General features: G+C 38.0%; 1 protein-coding gene across 10 annotated transcripts in view; it reads left to right on the top strand.

The window, feature by feature from the left end:
• plekhg5a (pleckstrin homology domain containing, family G (with RhoGef domain) member 5a) overlaps positions 1-17281 on the top strand; it is a 69429-nt gene extending 52148 nt beyond the window's left edge. For all 10 annotated transcript variants that reach the window (XM_053226977.1, XM_026935621.3, XM_034314069.2 and 7 more), the window contains 10 exons: positions 1574-1669; positions 1852-2052; positions 9490-9600; positions 10210-10359; positions 10802-10939; positions 11047-11166; positions 11889-12137; positions 12760-12890; positions 13113-14051; positions 15885-17281. In XM_053226977.1, coding sequence (XP_053082952.1) covers positions 1574-1669; positions 1852-2052; positions 9490-9600; positions 10210-10359; positions 10802-10939; positions 11047-11166; positions 11889-12137; positions 12760-12890; positions 13113-14051; positions 15885-15894 — 2145 coding nt within the window. In that variant the 3' untranslated portion in view covers positions 15895-17281. The remainder of the gene's footprint in view (positions 1-1573; positions 1670-1851; positions 2053-9489; positions 9601-10209; positions 10360-10801; positions 10940-11046; positions 11167-11888; positions 12138-12759; positions 12891-13112; positions 14052-15884) is intronic.
• The last annotated feature ends 4982 nt before the right edge of the window (positions 17282-22263 follow it).

Here is a 22263-nt window from a genome sequence, read left to right as displayed (position 1 = left end):
GCTTTGTATGTCAGGAAACAGATAACTGAACAATACTTCACATTGTGTGTGTTTGGCGTGAGTATATATAGGGTGGTGTGTTGATTAGGTCCAGGCGTGTGTAATCAGAAGTCTGGTGACTGTGATCATGGCAATGACTGCATATGCTGGGAATTGGAGTCCATGGCAGCCATGTTTTTAGGCAGTGATAGGAGTTGAAGTCGGTTGTGGATTCGAGCATTAACCTGACAGAACCACAACTGTTTGACTTTAGAACGTGGAAGACTTGTCATTGGCTGGAACATTTGACTGAATGGCAGCCAGTGATTTTGTTTTTACCCCACCCAGAGTGTTAATTGAAAAAATGATAAAACCATCCTGACAAGAAGCCTTGGGAAATAAGTAGCGCTGGCTTCAAATAAAACACAGTGTTAAGCAACCCAGTAAATTCCTATTTGGAAAAAGCCCGAACAAGGGCTATTTTGAAATGAGAACCTGCAATAATTTAAATTTTTTACAAACAGTTTACAAACAGTTTAGTGTTGGGTTCAAGACCACCTTAGCTAAGACCGAGTCAATACCAAGACCATAGCCAATGGAGTCGGAGTCAAGACTGAGTATGGCAGGGGGCAAGACCAAGACAAGACCAACACTACACACGGCCGAGTCCATGTCAAGACCAGACGCTCAGATGTGTTTATTGGCTGGTTGTAGTATCTTCGTAAACTGACATGAAATTTCTCTTGAATTAAATAAATAACCTAATAAATGATACTTTGGTATTATCATGTTGTACAAATAAGTACACAGGACATACATAGGACATGTTATGCATAGCCCATTCTTCTAGCAAACACTGCAATGTAATCCAATTTTATACCACTGCACTGGGGGGTTAGGGAACATGTGTGATCTAATTGAAATGACCCAGAGTTTGCTATTTATACAAAAGATTCATTTTTTTTTTTTTTAGAGAACTGCAACAGAACATAAAGATTCGCGAATCAAAGCACATTTCCTTTGATTTAAGCAAACAGCAGGTACTGTAAATAAAATGCATTAAAAACTAGAATTTGTTTAGGCTCATACAACTTTCCAAGACCAAACGCAGCTGTGCATTACAAGTACTTGTGCGATATTATTTTGACCATAAGAACATGATCCAAAGTATTTTGAATCATAGTCACTTGAAATTTATAGGTGCTATATACCTCCACGTGCAGGATACATATTTACATTTTGTACTGTAACGGGAACATTACAAAGTATTTGTTCATGGAAATGATGTTATGGCCTTGGGTGGTGTCTGAAAAAATATTCAGAGTCTTCACAGGCTGAGACCGAGACAAGAGCAAGTAAAATTTCACCTGAGTTTATGACAAGACCGAGACCACTGATTTGCCTCAAGATCAGTCTCAAGACCTAGACTGAGCTCAAGTACCACAAAACTACAAACAGTATTATAACATAAGTCTGTATAGTACATTATATGTTGGGAAATTATTGGTTTTGGGAAATTTAAGGTTTGTTGTGCTCTACATGCCCCTTGCAGCTTTTATTTATTTATTTATTTATTTATTTAACTTTTCCTCAGACATTGACTAAACGACAATGCCACCAGCAGGAAGCAATCTGGGAGCTACTGCAGACAGAGTCAGCCTACATCAAGAAGTTACATGTCATCACAGATGTAAGCTGTGCTTACAAAATGTTGCATCACTTTATACATCACATTATAGTGCTGCAGATCTCTTAGTACTTCATACTATCACTTTAGTCGTCATTGCAACAAAAGTGGCATTGGCATTTTGTTGTCATTGCATCAAGTTTTTCCAGTGCTTTGTGTTTGTCTGTGTGTGTGTGTTTGTGTAGTTGTTTCTCTGTGGGCTGTTGAACCTACAGGAGAGTGGGCTGCTGCGTGATATCAATCCTGCTCGTCTCTTTGGAAACATCCAGGAAATTGTGCACTTACACACACTGTTCTGGGCCGAGGTCCTGCTACCTACACTGGAGCGATCTAGGCATAGCCACACCATGCTCAACCCTTTGGACCTGCACCAGGGTTTTAGCACTGTGAGTATACACACAAAAACTTGAGGCCATTTGTTTAAATGTTAACAGTTTAACATTTAACAGGCAAACAGATGCAATCTGCAGCCTTTAACTGGCCTTTTAGTGGCCTCATATGTCTGTACCTTACACCATTACTGCACAGTCATTAGTTGGTGCTAACATAACTTTGAAAATCTGTACCTGCATCCAGTCTATCAGAAATTAACATTATCATAGCTCGAGTGACTGGACCAAAAAAATCTAAATTTTATAAATAAATTAAAAGGTTACAGTATTATAAGGTAAAGATTTAAAGACATAGATATTTCACAGGTCTGATAGAGTGAATCAGATAATAACTGTAGGTTAGGCTTCAGCTTAGGAAACAAACAGTGTTGAAAAATGGCAACACTAAAAGTAAAAGAAACTAAGCTACACTATACCAATAATCATCTATGAATTATGTAAGTGATATTTGCAATTGTGTGCAGGCCTAAACTATTATCAGGCCCTTCAGCTACTTAAGATGAGTGCTAAGACCTTCAAACCATCATTCAGGAACAAAATTTTTCATTTAAGCCAGTGAATGAAATAGTGAATTGCTTTCATTCATAAATGTAATTACATAATTCAGTAACTCAGTCTCAGACTCATTTGGGTGAACATGAACTTGGACTAGCACATATGGTAATGCATTTTGGTTCTGTTGTGCCATCTACAGGTAGAATGACATACATACATTTTTACATTTTTTTTTACATTTGGTAAAATGTAAAAAAAAGAAAAACAGTCTAGCTGATTATTGTAGGAATGTTCTTGCTGCACATCAGTTTGGGTAAATCAGAAGTGCATAATGATCTTGAAATAATAATTTAAAAAATGCATACTGGATTAAGTTATACAACAAACCGACATAGGCTGATTTTTTTTTTTCAGTAAGAAAGAATACAAAGGGGGTATCCAATACTCTTGAGCAGCATTGTCAGGAAAATATGGCATATTATTCATGTAAAGTACTCAAGCTCAAGCATCACTTTTAAATAGTGTTGTACACTATTAAGAACATGCACTCACAGAACACTTTATTAGGAACACCTGTACACCTACTCATTTTCATGCAGTTATCTAATCAGCCAATTATGTGGCAGCAGTGCAGTGCATAAAATCATGCAAACACAGGCCAGCAGTATTGGGTAGTGTTCACATCAACCATCAGAATGGGGAAATAATGTGATCTCAGTGATTTTGACTGTGACATGATTGTTGGTGCTAGACGGGCTGGTTTGAGTATTTATATAACTGCTGATTTCCTGGGATTTTCATGCACAACAGTCTCTATAGTTTACTCAGAATGGTGCAATAAAGAAAAACCATCCAGTGAGCAGCAATTCTGCAGGTCAACGGAGAATGGCCAGACTGGTTTGAGCTGACAGAAAGGCTACAGTAACTCAGATAACCACTCTGTACAAATATGGTGTGCAGAAAAGCATCGCAGAATGCACAACATGTCAAACCTCGAGGTGGATGGGCTACAACAGCAGACGACCATGTAAAGTTCCACTTCCGTCAGCCAAGAACAGACAGCTGAGGCTGCAGTGTGCACAGGCTCGCCAAAACTGGACAGATTGTGAGTGGAAAAACGTAGCCTGGTCTAATGAATCTCCATTTCTGCTGAGGCACACAGATGGTAGGTTCCAACCTGCCTTGTGTCAACAGTCCAGGCTGGTGGAGGTGCTGTAATGGTGTGGGGAATGGTTTCTTGGCACACTTTGGGCTTATTAATATCAATCATCACTTGAATGCTATAGTCTGTTTGAGTATTATTGCTGACCATGTGCATCTCTTCATGGCCACAATTTACCCACCTTCTAATGGCTACTTCCAGCATGATAATGCACTATGACACAAAGCAAAAGTCGTCTCAAACTGGTTTCATGAACATGACAGTGAGTTCGGTGTTCTTCAGTGGCCTTCCCAAGACAATGGAACAATAGAACACCTTTGGGAAGTGGTAGAACAGGAGATTCGCAGCTTGAAAGTGCACCTGAAATCTCCAGAAATTGCATGATGGAACCATGTCAACATGGACCAGAATATCTTGTGGAATCCATGCCATGAAGAATTGAGGCTGTTTTGAGAGCATTAGTATTAGTAGAGTATTAGTATAGTGTTCCTAATAAATTGCTCAGTAAGTGTAGGTCTGAGGTGAATACTAGGGTAACTTACCGGAACATTTCTACATGAGATAATTGAGCTCAATTCTTTTTAGAATGGGGAGGTAGTTTTGCTTTTTAACAGCAGTGTTGAAAATAATAAAAGTTTAAAAAATACAATAAAGAAGGCATTAAATGGTATGTTTATAGATGACACACAGCCCTGTATCTATATTCTGAGTGAAAATCAGCTCATCAGCTCAGGAGACAATTCATTTCCAGACTGGGATAACCCTGGTAACCTCGTCACTAACCCAAAAGACAGAAGTTTGTGTTCTTCTCTTTATGTGTCTGACCAATTCCAATACTATGAGCATGTTCCTGGACAAACAGCAATGTACTATTTTAGACCCAGCAAAAGATTTGGATAGTTGAGTCACCCTTCAAGAATTATCTGAAGGTTGTTGGATCTATTAAATCTATTAAAACCTTCTCAGGCCAGGTGAAGTTGGTATAGGATTTTATAGAAAGTTCTGTTCTTTTGAAAGAGGTCATCTCACACCAACCCTCACTTGTGTTTTTTCAAGAAGGAGAAGGATACTACTTAATGCAATTTATATCACTCTCTCCATTTGCTTTTTTAAAGAATATAAAATTGTACTGAAAGTGTTGGTAAAATGCTTGGAATCTGTCTTCTCTTTAATAATTTCTGAACAGGTTCATTAGAGGGTGCCATTTATTTTCTAATATCCATACAGTTTTAAATAGTATACAGTCCCCTCCGAAAGTATTGGAACAGCAAGGCCAATTCTTTTGTGTTTGCTATACAATGAAAACATTTGAGTTTGAGATTAAAAGATGAATATGAGATTATAGATCAGATACATTGCTCTGTAAATAGCAGACAGAATGTTTCTGTAGACATCTGAATTTATTCTGCTTCTACCATCATGAGTTACATCATCATTAAAGATTAATGAGCCCATTCCTGAAGCAGTCATGCAAGCCCAAGCCATAACTCCACCGTATATAACCTCCACCGTGGATATAACCTCCACTGTGCTTGACTGATGAGCCTGTGTGTTTTGAATCAGATCCCTTCTCCACACTTTGGCTTTTCTATCACTTTGGTAGAGGTTACAGAACTTTTGTGGATTATCTCCATATTTCTTTGCAAATTCCAATCTGGCCTTCCAATTCTTGCTGCTGATGAGTGGTTTACATCTTGTGGTATGGCCACTATAGTTCTGTCTTCTTCGAACATGGATTGTGATACTTTCACATCTGCCCTGTGGAGGTTGTTGGTGATGTCACTGACTATTGTTTTGGGTTTTTCTTCTCAGCTCTCACTATGTTTCTGTCATCAACTGCTAAGTTGTATAACAAATTTAGATGCGAAACTTCAGATGTATAGTCTCATATTCATCTTTTGATCTCAAACCCAAATGTATTCAGTGTATAGCAAAAACAAAAGAACTGGCCTTGCTGTTCCAGTACTTTCAGAGGGGACTGTATGTGCATGTAATTCCTCCTGAAAAAGCTTTTGACTGTATACAATGTGACTACATTTTTATTGTCCTGTATAAATTTGGATGTGGTAATATTGTAATTTCTTGGATGAAATTACTTTATTCCTGCAAGACTGTGGCTATACCAGCTCTGTCTCCCCCTTTTACTTTCCTTTATATTGGGACATTCAAAAAGTCTGTCCGCTGTCACTGTTTCTCTTTGCCCTGCTTTTGCAGCCTTAGTCCATTGCCCTTCAAGCCTCACCACAGGTTATTTTCTGGTAACAAGTTAAATTACTAATTACTTATTAGAAAAGTGGATGTTGTCCTGTCATGAATTGAGGTGGAAACGGATGTAATCGCAGTTAGTTTCACTGTAATGAAAGACAGACCGAAAAAATCCCAAACCACAGGCAGGATCGAAATCAAAAAACAAGCAAAGGAGAATCAAGAAACAATACAGATTCGAAACCAGAACAACAAACACTGAATCAAAGGCTTGTAAAATCAGCTACAAACAAAAACTGAGTGTTACTTCACAATGTGTGGTGAGTGAGAATCCTTTTTATGGTATGCGTGTGCGATTGAGAACAGGTGAGAGTAATCAGAAGTCCGAAGATTGAGAATGTTTTAGCAGCAATGGGTTCTGGGAAATGTGGCCATGTCTATAGGCAGCGGTGTGTTCTGGGAAACTGACTCCCTAAGGGCTCACACTGGGAGCACTACTCCTACTGGGTCTTGCCCTAGGTCATGGACCTGACCATTCAGGATGGCTGATATGGAACTCTCGGCACAGGTTGGGGTCGAGGATATCATGTGCCGGTACCTAGCATTGTTCCTCTGGCCCATAACCCTCGCAGTCCATAGGGTATTCGAGTTTGCCATTTCTGCAACTAAAATTGAGAATTGATTTTACTAAGTATAGAGGCTGGCCTTCGATGTCAAGGGGAACCGGAAGGGTGGCAGGTGATTTGTTAGTAGCTGCGGGTCCAGATATAACAAGTTTCAGGCAGGAAATATGGAAAGAGGGGGCAATACGGCATTGTCATTGTAGGTCCAATTTATATGTGACGTCATTTATTTGTTTTAAGATTTTGAATGGGCTGATATACCTAAGGCTAGGTTTCTTAGACCAAGATCTTTGGTGGCCAGCCAGACTCTGTCCCTGGGTTGGTAGCAAGGTTTTCTCCTTGGTGCTGGTCAGTGTTTTCTTTATTAATACTTTGGACACTTGTTCCAGGCGCTGATGGGTACTTTCCCACATGTGATAACATGCACCACTGGTGAATCTGTTGGGTTATCATTCCAGGGAAACTGCGGGGGCTATAATAAGCTGCATTACACAGTAATGTTCTGCTCACCGGGCTTTGCCATATGTCCACCCAAGTTGCTTTACGTGTTGATACTCGCAATTACAATCTGGACTGAAGCTCACTCTGAATATTTCTAGCAGACCTCTCATCATCCTCATTCAGTATATCATCAAGAGCTTGTAGTGCTACACTATAAACAAACACACACAAAGTTGTATACGATATCAGCTTGATCGAGATTTTATGCATATCAGCTGGATTTAGAAAAGAAGCAAACCCATACCTGTTCATTTTCAGTACAGTTGGTTTTTTAGTTGCCGGAGTCTGATGATGACAATGACATTTAATCATGCTGTCGTAGACGCGCACACACACGATTGCTACAAGAAACCCCTGATGTCAGTCAGGAAGTGTCCGGCTCTCCACATAGACCTGATCTTGTCACTAATCTTGGGAGAGATCTTCATCATCGCTAAATGTCTGGTAGAAAGTCTTGTAAGACACAAGCTCCAAGAGTAGGACTATTAGGAGTTTCCATTCTAAAGAAGCTGCACCGTCATTTAGTATGGTGCTAAGTGTTATGATAGTTGTGCAGTTGAAACAATGAATTGATTTCAAAGAAGTGGTGGAATTCAATTCAGGCAAGTCAAGAGAAATGGTAGGCTATAGGCCATTTGGTGTGTGCCAGATTTACATGTAGGAGTATTATTCATACAAACTGTTTAAAATATTTGCATTGTTACCACATATCTAAATGTTTTTAACATTTCTTTCTAAATGTTTTAGAATATCTAAACTTTCTTGAACATTTAACAATGAGCTGAATGACTAAAAATCTTTTATCATGGGTTATAATGATAAATTAATAAAAAATTTTGTTGTAATGTGACTAAGTTTATCACCGAATGCATTATATCGTAGTTCAAACCTTTGTGTAGGCTTATGTCAGCTAACGTGAGTCATAAGGTCAAACGGGCCATTTAACGTTGGAATGTGTTAAAATTGAAGATTATTGCTCTGACATGCTAAAAGCAACTTTTCATTCATAACGTTTATATAAGCTACTCGTAAGAAACATTTGAATACCTAAAAGTAAGGTACTGTGAATGCTATCTTGATGATCTTAAAAAAATGTTGACACAGAGAGGGGTTTCTGACATTTCTTGGTCTTGGTGAAAAAAATCTGCCAGCACAAGACAAACTATAGTTACAATATGTTAAAAACACTGATATCTGCTGATCTGCTGATATCAATACTGTTTGTAATGTAAAAAAAATATTTCTCAATAAAGCAGTGACATGTAAGCCATCATCAATTACATTCATAATCATATAAAGTTTCATTTAAAAAATCATATAATTTGTACATTTATAAAAATATAAACCATCATAAATATTTTCTCCGTATTTACAGATTTTCCTCCCAATTTCACTCTAACCCCACCCACCTTTCACAGCCGAGCACATCAAGAAATGTGAAAGGGCAATTGGCAATAAAGACAATAGACTGAATGGGAGCTTAGACGATGAGGATTATCCTTTAGGTTTTCTCCAAAAAATTCACGTGACAAGGTCTTATAAATGTTTATAAAAACTCTAAGTTGTATCATCCATCACTGCCATGTTAATGGTCCTATAGAACAATTGCATTACAGCAACAATTATATTTGATTGACTATTTGTTTGTTTCAGTGATAAACCCATTGAGATATTGGCTTAAGATTAAAAAAAGCATTGGCTTTTGTTCAGCACCATTTTACCTGACAAGTCCTGCAACGGTGGATAAGCAGCAGCGATACTCCATAACGAATGGCATTAGATAAGATGAGCGAGAGTTTGAATTATCATGTTATCAGGCATTAACCCGGTATTTTTCAGAGCTCTTTTCTGCCTGAATGCTGCTCCTGAGCAGAATTTTATATTTATAAATATTTAAATAAATGTTATATTTATGTAATTATATATGACTCTCCATTCTTAGGAACTTTAGCTGCTATAGGAACTTTTGTAGTTATAAAAATAAAACCTACAAATAACCATAAGTGAACGTTCTGTGTAAGTTCTTATAAGGCTGTCAATAAATCTATAGTTTATGGTTATAAAAATAAAACAAAAAAAAATAAATCCCTGTAAGGTTAGGAATTTCTTTCCCTCAAAAATAACAAAACAACAACCATATTGTACAGTATATTAACTTCAACTGAACGTTCAGTGCTTGCTGGGAGCTTACAGTGGGCATTTTCTGACATTGTTTGGGTAAAACAACCTCTTTAACTCAAACCACCACTTGCAGAATGGGCTTGATGCGTTTAGCTCCCGTCTCTGGAAATTCTGTGATTATAGTTCCACTTAGCGATTTGCAGTAGCAAATGAAAAATCGCAGCAGCCACCACAGCGACGATAAGGCCATTCTGGATGAGTAACTACTTTACAAATTTAATTTCAGAAGAATTTTAATAATTTTACTATGATTTGTGTGTTTAGTTTGATTACAGATTTAAGCCTTACATCCATTACTGCTTGGAGGAGGAGAGCTGCATGGAGTACATGCGCACTTTACTGAAGGACAATGAACTCTTCAGGATCTATGTTACAGTAAGAGTTTCATAATCAGCATGGCTGGCATTTATTTTAATGTGTTACAGAACCTTTAATTTGTCTCTAGTACTAGTCTTAACATAAAAGTCTTAAATTCAGTCAAGTGTGTTAGGACCTAATATAGATCAAAACTGACCAGAAGTCAGATTTAACTGAGATATATCCAAGAGTGTGGTAAATGAGACACCCATATAACCTTATTAATGACAAGGAAATAAGGTCTAAATTTTTATTCATGAGTTCATGAGTTTAGTCCATGAGTGGTGCTAGAATGGTTCAAATCTCAGGACTGCCAGCTAGTGCTGGGGCCTTGAGCAAGACTCTTTACCCACAACTGCACAGTTCTATGTTTGAATGGAATTCTGTAAAAGGTTTTGGCCAAATTAACAAATATAAGTGTAGAACAGGTTGGCACAGAAGACAATAGACTCCAACAATTACTACTCGTCAGGTCAGAACATTTGCTTAAATATTGTTGAAGTCCAGAGACTATAGCATCCTAGACAAAATCTTTTTTTTTTTTTTCATTGGGTATAGGTAGAATTGGTAGATACTAGGTAGAAGCTTCTTCAGTTTCATTGTCTCTAACTGTGGGTTCTTGTTCAGTGGGCAGAGACCCATAAACAGTGTAGCCGTCTGAAGCTGACTGACATGCTGGTGAAACCTCACCAAAGACTCACCAAGTACCCACTACTGCTGAAGAGCATTCTGAAAAAGACTGATGAGCAGGCAGCACAAGAGGCCCTCACCAGAATGGTAAGTAGTAGCAAAGCATATTGTAAGAATTCCCTGGGTTGTGTCGGTAATGAGGAACGGGAGGCAGGCTCAGGACAACTCAAAAGGCTTTTATTTTTAATTTAATACTTTCACTTTTCAGCACTGATCTCACTCTTTGCACACACACGCACGCACACACGCGGCTCTGTGCTGCTCAGCTCTCTCTTTCTCTGGCTTGTTACCAGGCCCCTGGAGGCAGAAAAACACACATTGGGCTAATGCAACTCAGGTGAGAATCATCACACGTTACCTGCCGGTTTGACCCCCCTCCTCTCTGTCCATAGCTAATGCTTGATCACGCGCCCACCGCCACACATACATACAGAATCTTTTTGTAGACAGCTTATGCCATCTTATGCCAAGCTATGCAATGTAGTTAAAATGCAGATAAGGTCACATGATTTGCTGTGTTTTACTGCAGGTATCTGCTGTAGAAGGCTTCATTAACAATGTAGACTCTCAGATGAGGCAGCAAGAGGAGAAGCAGAAGCTGGCAGCCATTGCTAGCCGCATTGAAGCCTATGAGCCAGTGGAAGGTGCTGCTGAGGAGGTAGAAAAGGTTAGGCAATTCAGATCAATTTAGAAAGAGCACTATCCTGTTGCCCCTTGATCCCTTCACTTGTTCTGAAGCTGTGATTTACAGTCATGATAATTTTTGTCCCCCAGATCCTCAAGGATTACAATCAGTTTGATCTGACAGCTCCAGTGTTGGGTGCCTCAGCAGAAGAAACACGTCAACTTTATCTGGAGGGAGCACTGAAGATGAAAGAGGGCAAGGACAGTAAGGTAAGAAATGAGTTCTGTTATTGATTCAGCAAATGTTTACTAATATAGTGGATACACTGTTCATTTAGCCACACCCCGTCTAGAATATCACAATCACAAATTGTGTAAAAAGCACAACTTTGCACAGCACCCATGTCACTATGGATACTTGGAACTTGTCAAAACAAGGTAAACATTTGCACTTTGTAGTTCAGAAATTGCACCTTCAGGGGCTCCCGAGTGGCGTGCAGAAAAGCATTTGCCCTATCAACTGGAGATCTTGAAGTTGAATCCCAATGATGCCACAGCCATCCATGGCCAGGCATCCAAGAGAGCAAAATTGGCCATACTCTCAGGGAGGGAGGGGCGGCATCTCTCTCTCCTATCAAACACAGCGACACTAGCCAATCATGGGTGTCTGTGAACTCATGTATTCAGAAGTGGGCACAGAGCGAGTGTGTTAGGTTGACACACTCATGACATTGCATGAGCAGCAGTTCGAAAAGATGCAGTTGGCTGGATTCACATGCATCAGAGGAAGCACGTGATAGCTTTCACCCTCCCTAGTTGGTAACTGTTGTGTGATATGGGTGGGAATTGGCCATGCCTAAATTAGGGTGAAAATCAGGGAAAAATCCCAAAAAAAAGAATATGAATGTGAATAATCCACATGCACCTTTCCTGTAACTCTGTTCATGCATATTTTGCACTCCTTAGAACTCTTTCTTCCTGCCCCTTCCCAGATGGATGTGCATTGTTTCCTGTTCACTGATATGCTGTTGATTACCAAGCCAGTGAAGCGTGTGGAGAAGGTCAAGGTGATTCGTCAACCACTGATCATTCACAACATTGTCTGCAAGGATTTGAAGGACCCAGGAACCTTTCTTCTAATCTACCTCAATGAGTTCCGCACTGCTGTGGCCTCCTACTGCTTCCAGGCTAGCAGTGCCACTCAAGGATGCAGCTGGGTAGAGGCTATCTACAATGCTCAGGTATCTGCTTATTCAAAAAGCACACCTTCTCACCTTCACACATTCAGCTGTTGAAACAGTTATCCAAAAAACGTCCATTCATGGAAAAAATACAAAGTGCCAAACACATACAATTACCACTCGTAACTTGCTAGTTCATTTACCAAATGCGAAGACATTATTCATAAATGCAAAGATAATTCCACTCCTTTGTAACAAGTGATTAATAGTCTGTTTAAAATAATTACCAACAAGACAAAGGTCAAAACACAGTATCCCGATCTTATATAGGCATAGTATTGTTGTTTTTACTGTTTTAATGATTTACTTTCTTTGGCAAGTATATAGCAGCATAAATACAGTGGCTTGCATAAGTTTTCATCCCTACTAAACATTTCCACATTTTGTAGCATTATAACCTGGAACTGAAATGGACTTAATTGGGATAATGTCATGTCTCTTATGTCTTATATCGCTACATAAATCTTTTATGATTTTTATTTGTAAATAATTTTGCAAACTATACTGATTTCTACAAAATCATATATCATGTGGAAAAGTTCAAAAAGGGTGAATACATACGAAAGACAATCACTTACAAAATTATGAAATCCAATGTAAAATTCTTCACTCCTTCATGTAGAATCAGCTTAAGAGGCTTTGCTCTGTATCACGGAGGGATGAGAGAGATGAAGAAGAAGAGAATGAGATGGAGAGCAGCATTTCCACATCCAGTTCCCCATCTCTGCAGCATGAAGAGCCACTACACAAAAGGTAATGCTTATAGCCTTCCTAAAAATATCTTTGGTAAATCTTTATAAGCTGATTTGTTTTAGCTTGACACATTTAGCTTTGATTCACTGCTGCACCATTTAGCATAATTTTGGGAGTGAAGTATGCCTTTAGGCTTACAACATGGTCAATTACTAAAACATAAATTGCTGCAACAGACATTCTAAAGCATTGTGGCTGTCTTTTCTTAATCCTTTTTAACAGATCCACTGAGACAGTCTCCATTGTCGCATTGGAAGTACCCAATGAAGTAAAAAGACCATCGCTTTTGGACTCAGTACAGGCATCTCTCCAAAGCCCTCTGTATTCTGGTGCATCAAGCACAAGGGATACACTTTCTATTAATGACAGCCGAGCTCTGGAGAGGCTGGATAATCTGGTAGCCATCAAGCTGGATCCTGAGAGTCGGTCTCTATCTATAGATAGCTCTTATGGAACACTCTCGCCTGAGTCCCTGATTGCTGAGCTGGACTTGAAGGGAGGGATGGAGCAGAGTGAAGGAGAGGGGACCGACACTGGAGAAGAAGAGGAGGCCTTTGAGGAAGATGACGAAGCTGATGTTGATGATGATGGAAATGCAGAGAACTCCATAGCCTGGAGTGGTTCGCAGGTCACTGTTAATGAGTCTAACTTCTTGGGAGATCATTACAACCTTCAGGAGGAGCAAATGGAACACTTGAACCTAATGCCTCTCTACAATAATGCCTCTCAGGACTGTCGCTCACTAACGTTACGGCGGCGTTCACCCATCCATCCTCGTACAGGCTGCTTGCAGAACTTTGCCCGCAGGTCGTGTTCTGAGGACAACCTTCTCCAGCAGCTCACTTCTCCAGTGCACCATTCCAGGAACAGCAACCACAACATTAGCAAGAGCATGACACAGCTCATGGACAGCAGTGATGACCTACAGGCAGAACAGGGGCAGTCCCATCACGACCCCAATGCTCTGTCAGACAAAGTCACAGATACTCTAATGAGAGCAGAGGTCCAAATTTTTCACAGGGCCATGAGCTGCCTCAGTGACCAAAATATTAGAAAGTGTGACATGGTAGCATCACAGCAGCTTCAAAAACGAAAACTGACCAAAGCTCAGCTGCAAAAGATGAGAACCACCATGATGCTTAACTCAACCCTCACAGCCTCGTAAGTCCCTAAATAACAGCTTACACACATAGTATTGATGCATGGATAAGGTAACTCAAATTTGTAGGGGAGAATGGTGCAACTATAATATTTTTTGGTTTGAGTTAAATTACTCAACAATGATATAAATTACAGACTTCATAACATCAACATCATGTACATGTCCAGTACAACAGGAAAATCTATGTCATACATTCACTACTGTGTGATATTCCTTTGAGAATGGCTTGAAAAATTTACAAATTTACAAAAATTTACAAAAGATCATTCAATTATGCACATGCAGAGGAGCATGCACAAAACAGTCACCCATTTAAACATACATTGTAACTGACTGGTGCAGAGCTCATAATTATGATGTTGTCCTTTTTATTTTTATTTGTATTTCATTTCATTTTTTACATTGGTATGGTATGGTTACAATTCTATGCTTTAAAAAAGGATATGCTCTGCATTGTTTGCAATTCATTCCTAAGAGCGTGAAAATTAGTAGATGTATCTTTTCTGTCTCCATGCTGCCCCCTTTCGCTACTCTTAATAGTCTGAGACTGTTTGAAGCAAGATTCTGTAATAATTATAACAGTGTTACAATTATATCGCCTTCTGCACCCAAGGTTTTTCATAATCTTGCAAAGAGCATGTACAAATTCTGAAAACTATGCAGTTAGTGTAGAGCTAAGTTTCAGTTCTGGACAGATTTCTGTTATTGAATACGAAAGGAAAAATTTATATTAGAAAAAAATCACCCATATGGCAGAAAAGTTAAGCAAGAGTGGATGAATCCCACTGTTTATTTTTTCCAGATAGACAAAAAGAAGTGATGCCGTTGCATGCATGCCTTTAGACAAATGCATGCCTTGTTACAACTGTGTTACAACTGTGCTGTGTTACAATTTTTGTAAGAATGCATATTGGGCATTCATATCCTCCTGATATATTAAAAACCTGCATAAATGCACCTCTCTATAATACTACAGTTGATTACATAATAATTAGAAGAATAAGCCTTTATTTTTTCACATATACGTTACAGCACAGTGAAATTATTTTCTTTGCATATCATAGCTTTGCTGGGAAACCGGGGTCAGAGCACAGGGTCAGCCATGATACAGCACCCCTGGAGCAGAGAGTTAAGGGCCTTGCTCAAGGGCCCAACAGTGGTAGCTTTGCAGTTCTTGAACCCCCGACCTTCTATTCACTAACCCAGAGCCGCCACTGCCCCTGAATTAAATTCTCCCAAACAGCTTAGCCTAAATAAGAATTTATTTTTAAAAGTCTTCAGACTAAAGGCTCCTATTCCAGATGTCTATTTGTATCCTGTACAAGTTACTGTGAATACACACCAAATTTTAAGATGCACCCTCTTGCCAAATGATATATTGACTGATTGGTCCTGTGGATTCTGACCACAAAACTTGCTCTTATTGTCTGTTCATGCCTTTGCAATGTGTTCTGCAGTAATTAAAATCAGGTGCTTTTTTCAGCAGTGTAGTCCACTGCTAGCCAGTATGCAAAGTATGATAAAACAAGACCTCAGCCCTTGCTACCACTAAAGCCTGAGGTAGGGTCCATTATCTTGGAGCCTGTGGGAAGCCGGCATTTCACCATGAAGTATTTTATCTAACGATCTCTTTCGCTACCCAGTGAAAGAGATCTTTTTTTTTTTTTTATTTCAATTTGAGTCTATTTTTGTCAAATGAAAGGAGTGGCATGGTTACATAATCTCTTTTATCTAAGGTCAGAACATTGCATATTTGAGCACTGTGCAACCTCAACATCCTGAACATTCATTTTCTCTGTGTATTGATTTTGCCCTGTTCTGCTCTTTCCTAGGGAGGTATAGTAGCTGAGGCAACTGAAGTAAATCCCATTAGCTGTTCTGTTGGTGATCTATGCAGGTACACTGACACAATTACCAGTATCATCAGCAGGAGAGACATGTAAATAACTATTAAAGAAATAATATCAACATTTGTGCAAGCGAATAAGGACATAAGGAATATGGATCTCAATGCAGTGCTTTTAGAAACACCCAGTGATTACAGCATGACACATGGACATATATTTTCAATGACTTCTGTCACAGGGACATTCTTTATGTAAATGATATCTGCTTGAAGAACCTGCACTAAAAGATGAAAAAATGTATTTGTTTAACATTGTAGCATTAACTAAACATGAAGAGCTAAACAGAGAATTTTGTTGTATGGACCCCATTTGTGGACTACTCTACCATCAAAATCATGCTATGCATCAAGATGACAGTATTGTTTGTTTCTTTCAAAAGACTTCATCTTAAAAAATCTTTTATCAGAAATTAATGCAGATGTATGAAGATCTATTTATGTATGATTTTTATCACACCATCATACACATATCACACATATAAGTAACTTCCTGCAACTCCCCTTTACCTGGAAGTGTTGCTTTTGCGAGATTCCATTCTGAACCTCAGAAGTTTTGAGTATGAGCCTGTAGGCTTTTTTGAGGTCTAGAATTTAAGGTCTAAAGACAAATAAAAAAAAAAATGGCTTAAATATTTACACTTCATGTAGAGGACCTGTGTGGTTGATGATGACAGTTGTGGACATGTAATAATGTTTACTGGTGATTATTTAATAATCTTTTAAAACCATGTCCTGTAAATAATGTGATAGATACTCATTAAAAACAAGAAAGAATGTATCCTGCTCACATATTTAACTAAATCACATAGTTTAAATAAACAGAAAAATCTTGTTTTGGTTTCTGAATCCCAATGCTCAGAAACCTCTGAGTTTAGCGGCATATGCCCCTAAACCATGAAATGGAGAGAATTAAGGGGCATCCTTTTATTCTGAAGCCATAGTAATCAAACTGCGAGGGTATGCTTTTTATTTAAAGTAAATAAACAAAATGTAATATTTATTAAGGCTTTCTTGTTTGTAATTAATAAATACTTTCTTGTTGATAATTTTGTTTGTTTGAATCATTTCAAAGTTTACCTCTTTGTCAATGTACTTGAGAAAATTAAGGGCTGAATCCATGTTCCTTCCTCTTAAGTTCTGATCCTAATCATGAGATGTCCAATCTTATCCACAAAGGGCCAGTGTGGATGACCAAGGGCCAATGAAAACCTGCACCCACACCGGCCCTTTACGTATAAGATTGGACCCCCCGTTCTAATCAGTTTACAGCTTGTTTGCACTGTACTACAGTAATTCCCCTCCCAAATAAAATGATTAAACTGTTCCAGGTTTACTTTGTCTTCACAATGGAACATACTATTTAAGTATAGTACTTAATTTACATGCAAAGGAAAGACTGTTCGATGTTAAAGGAATAGACTATTTTATTTAATTGTTTATATGCACACAGATAGGTCCAGAAGTATTTGGACAATGACAGAGTTTTTGTGATTTTGCCTTTATAAACCACCACAATGGATTTGAAATAAAACAATCAAGATGTGATCGAAGTGTAGACTTTCAGCTTTATTTTAAGAGGTTCCACAAAAATATGGCATTTACCATTTAGGAATTACAGCCATTTTAAGCCTTCAGTTGCTTTCAAATACATTGTGGTGGTGTATAAAGGCAAAATCACAAAAACACAAATACTTCTGGACCTAACTGTGTGTGTGTATATATATATATATATATATATATATATATATATATATATATATATGTATATATATAAAATAGTATTGTAATTTGACTGATATGACATTATCAAAATAAAGTTAGATCTTTACATAGCCACCAGAGGCCACACTTCCACACTGTTTTCATTCTTGGCTCATTGGTGTTTGTACAGCTGCAGAAGTGGAAGAGCTGAGCTCATATAAACTAAGGACTATTTTTCTATCCTTTCTGTTACTGATCAGTATCAGTCCAATAACAACAAGCAGGGGAGTACAGAGACTAACCAGAATAAGTATGTTTATTGAAAGCATCAACATGTAATTAGATCCTGGCAGATTGATCATTTAGTGATTGTTCCAGAACTTCTGAACTTCTGCTGTTGATGCTAAAAACCATTATTATGTTCATGACATGTTCATAAAATGGGCTACACATCTCTGGTATATCACCAAGCAGAACAGTCATGAGCAGCTTGGTGAGCTGGCAGTAGGTTTTGGCACTGAAAGGCTTCTGACAGTATCTGGATGGGCTCCCTGGAGTTTTATTGGAAGAGAGGGGAGGGGGAGGAGGAGCTTAGTCTGCATTAGTCCAAGGCTTCAAGCAAGAAAGACCATAAATAAATTAATTATATATACACTGCGTGCGCAATTATTAGGCAAGTCAGTATTATTATTATGATCATTATTTCTATGCATATTATCCAACTTTTAACCGGAATGCTCACTGGGAATAGTTACTTTCAGGTGAAGTTTAATTGTGTAATAAGGGAGATTTGGCTTAAGTAATTAAAACCCTCTATAAGGTGTGCATAATTATTAGGCAGCTTCTCTACCTCGGGAAAATGGGCCAAAAAAGAGATTTAACTGAGACTGAAAAGTCAAAAATTGTAAAATGCCTATCAGAGGGATGCATCACACTGCAGATTGCAATATTATTGAGGTGTGATCACAGGACAATCATACACTTTGTTATGAATACTCAACAGGGTCGCAAAAAATGTGTGGAGAAGAAAAGGAACAAGTTGACTGCAAAAGACTTAAGAAGAATAAAATGTTAGGTTACCAGGAACCCAGTTTCCAGAAGACACTCAAGCATTGGTACAGGAAGAAGTCAGCAACATTCAAGAAGGCCATGATCTTTATGCAGGACAATGCTCCATCACATACATCAAGGTACACCACTGCTTGGCTAGCCAGCAAAGGCATCAAAGATGACAGAATGATGACCTGGCCTCTTTCCTTACCTGACTTAAATCTTTTTCAGAACTTCTAGGCCATCCTCAAGTGTGAGATTTACACTGAGGGAGGACAATTCACCTCTTTGAACAGCATTTGAGAGGCTGTGGTGGCTGCATCAGCTAAAACTGATCATGAACAGATCAAGAAACTGATAGATTCAATATAGATGGAAAAGAACGGTGGCTATATTCATCAGTGAAGGGCCAAATTTTTTTTTTTTTTAATTTAATTAATGTTCGTTATTTGTTAAATATTGCTTTAAGACTGAAGAATAAACAAGTAGGTGAAAAAATTATTTGAAATTTAGTTGCCTAATAACTGAGCATGCTAATAATTTCCCCTGAGAAAGACAAATCTCATTTTTTATTTGTTAAACATTCTATTCTGATGTACAATAAACATTTAGGATCAACTAATACCACTGTATTTGTTCACCAATAAAATTAAGCCGAGAAATACCATTTGCCTAATATTTGTGCATGTAGTGTGTGTATATATAAAATACACTGAGCAACCTGTTTGTTGATATGGAATTATAAAATACTTTTGTTTTTTTTTTAAGAACGAAATGGACATACAGTCCTGTCCGAAAGTATTGGAACGGCAAGGCCAGTTTTTTTTTTGTTTTTGCTATACACTTGAGACATTTGGGTTTAGCGAATTAACCAAACTTACCTCGGGTTACCTTGGATTTAGCAAATTAGCTAAAATTATCTTAACGTGCTTTCTCAAATTTGATGGAATTTATGCCGTCTAGGGAGGCAAAAGAGATGCCTCATTTTATATGTCTTTGCCAGGGGTGTAAAATACTTAATAATTGTACTTACATAGTAATTGTACTATACTTAAGTATTATTTTGTCATATTTATACTTTACATGAGTATTATTGAAATAAGTTACTTGTACCCTTATTCACTTACATTTCAGAGAAAAAAATCTTTTTACTCCTTACATTTTCACTTAGACTTACAAAGTACAGTGTTATTGTGAAATAACACTGTACATTTAAACATAATTAAGCCCATAGTCCCTCCCTTAGCTTCCTCTTTATCTTAAAGAGAAACAATACACTGGCATACAGCAAGCAGGAGCTGGAAGAGTTTCCCAGATCTTTAAGGCCTTGTGTATGGAAGCACACTGGTAAGATACGACGCTGTGGACTGAAATGTTATAGCATGCTGAATCCGCTAAATATGTGTATGATACACTCGTGCCAATATCACAAACACATGGCCAATACGGTGTGCACACAAAGAGCAAACTCTCTGCTGCATGGGAAGTTCATATTTGGTAGTGGAGAATGCATGATTCAAAAACATGTCTAGGGCTACAGAGAGCTGCATGACACTGACAGCACAAGCAGAGGGTTCTTGTCAGTCACACCAGTAAAAACTAGACATGTTTAAGTCTCAGTTATTGTACTTTTATAATGTTAAATATATTAAATATATTGTATCTTTATAATGTTAAATATTTTAATCAATTGAAAATATAAACCTAAGGCACATATTCAGGCAATGCTTATTTTTGTTGTATCAAAAATATATCGACACCACAGTGGCATATCTTATTGCGTTTGGATTTCATGTATTGTTATACCCTTAGTAACTCAACATTTGCTTTCCTTTCCTCCAGATAGTTAGGTGGCACAAACTTAGACCTGCAGTTTCAGCACATACTGAAATTTTAAGTACAAAGATGTAGAACTGCAGCTGGTGCTCTGGCTCAGGAATTTCCAAAATGAAAACTCGTTAATGTTTATGAGAGAAGCATCACAGGATCTGACAGTGAAACTTTCTGGTTCTGATGTTACATGCTGCACTATGGTTTTAACAACCATGGCAACACCCAACACTGAGCCAAAGGGAAGATATCACTGTTTGTTTGAGAACAAATAAAAAAAATTCATAACTAAATAAATGGAAAAGTAAAAACAGTCAGACTTCATACATTTTGAAATAATGCTTGCTTGATAAGAACATTTGCTTGTGAGAGTATCTTACAACGTTTGCTAGCACTTGCATGGATTAAGTTCCACTGACTTTATATTATTAATTATGTACTGTTCTAGACTGTTACTGCTACTAACACAAAAACAGTTTTCCCAATACAGTTAGTCTTTGAATTTTAAAAACATTTTGCCTTCAAATCTACCGAAAGATCTGTTTTGCGTACCAGCCTTCTGGATTATGGATTAGTAAATACTTTTGAATGTAAAGAAAATGTTTTCAATTTGAGACTCATGACAACAATCACAACAGAAAGTTTTAAGAGAGACAGAGCTTGTCACTGTGTTTAGCATCACTGTGTAGAAAATTGCTAAACATTTTACAGTTTGACTTGGAAACATGATGGACAGGGGTGTCCTGTGATATGCAGTGAATATGTGAACAATGATGCCCTCATTGCTGCTGCTTCTGTACTGCACGCAAAGTCATATGCCATGTGTAAACCAGGCCTCTCTGCTTCATGTAGGGCCATAGCAAACCACCCCACATGGATTCCTATAACAACACAACATTTCCCACAATACTGGTAAGTCAGTGCAAAGAAAGAATTCTTTTGGTTTTTAGTCACTTGTGTTACACATATGTATGTTACTGACAATAAATAATGTTACAGCAGTCCTATATTATAAAGCTAGAATTTAAAAAATGTTAGAGGGATGCTTGAGATCACAGAAAAGACTTACAGTCTCGCTTGGCATTTACCTATTTCCCACCTTATGTGTATTGATAGGGTGATTCTTCACCAGAATTAATATCAGAAATGTTAATTAGATTATCATTAGATTATCATGCAAAAATAACCAGAATGCCAAATTATTATGTTTTATTTACACAATGCGTCCTTTAACATGCATAATTGGCCTACTGGTAGACATAATAGGGGGAAGAGAACATTCTAATAAGAACACAACCTTGGTGAATCATTTAATAACAAGAACAGCATATACATAAATCTCTACAATTATCCAGCCCTTTTCTGGCTAATGAAAAAGTTGAGTGAATAGAAGATGCATCAAATATTGACAACATTATAGATATGATCTAAGGTGTGATTGAAGGAACAGAACTAGGAGAGACAGAGGAGCAAAAATAGAGCTGTCTTAAGGGTAAGAAAAAAAAAAAAAAAAACAGAGCTGATGTTCAGTTTGTTTTAGATGGATTACTATTTGTGAGATGGTGGTGGCGGGGGAGGGGGTACCCGTCAAAGTATTCTCCTCAGGATGTCTTTTGACAGCAGTCGCGTACAGCAACAGCCGAAATGTTTCAGTCAGTTAGCGTCACCTTTATGAATATTAATGACCATCCTAAGTTTGGGAACTTCGCCGACCTCCCTGCAGA

Source organism: Pangasianodon hypophthalmus, chromosome 20, assembly GCF_027358585.1.
Source record: "Pangasianodon hypophthalmus isolate fPanHyp1 chromosome 20, fPanHyp1.pri, whole genome shotgun sequence".
Taxonomy (NCBI): Eukaryota; Metazoa; Chordata; class Actinopteri; order Siluriformes; family Pangasiidae; genus Pangasianodon; species Pangasianodon hypophthalmus.
This window is presented reverse-complemented; position numbering and strand designations above follow the sequence as displayed.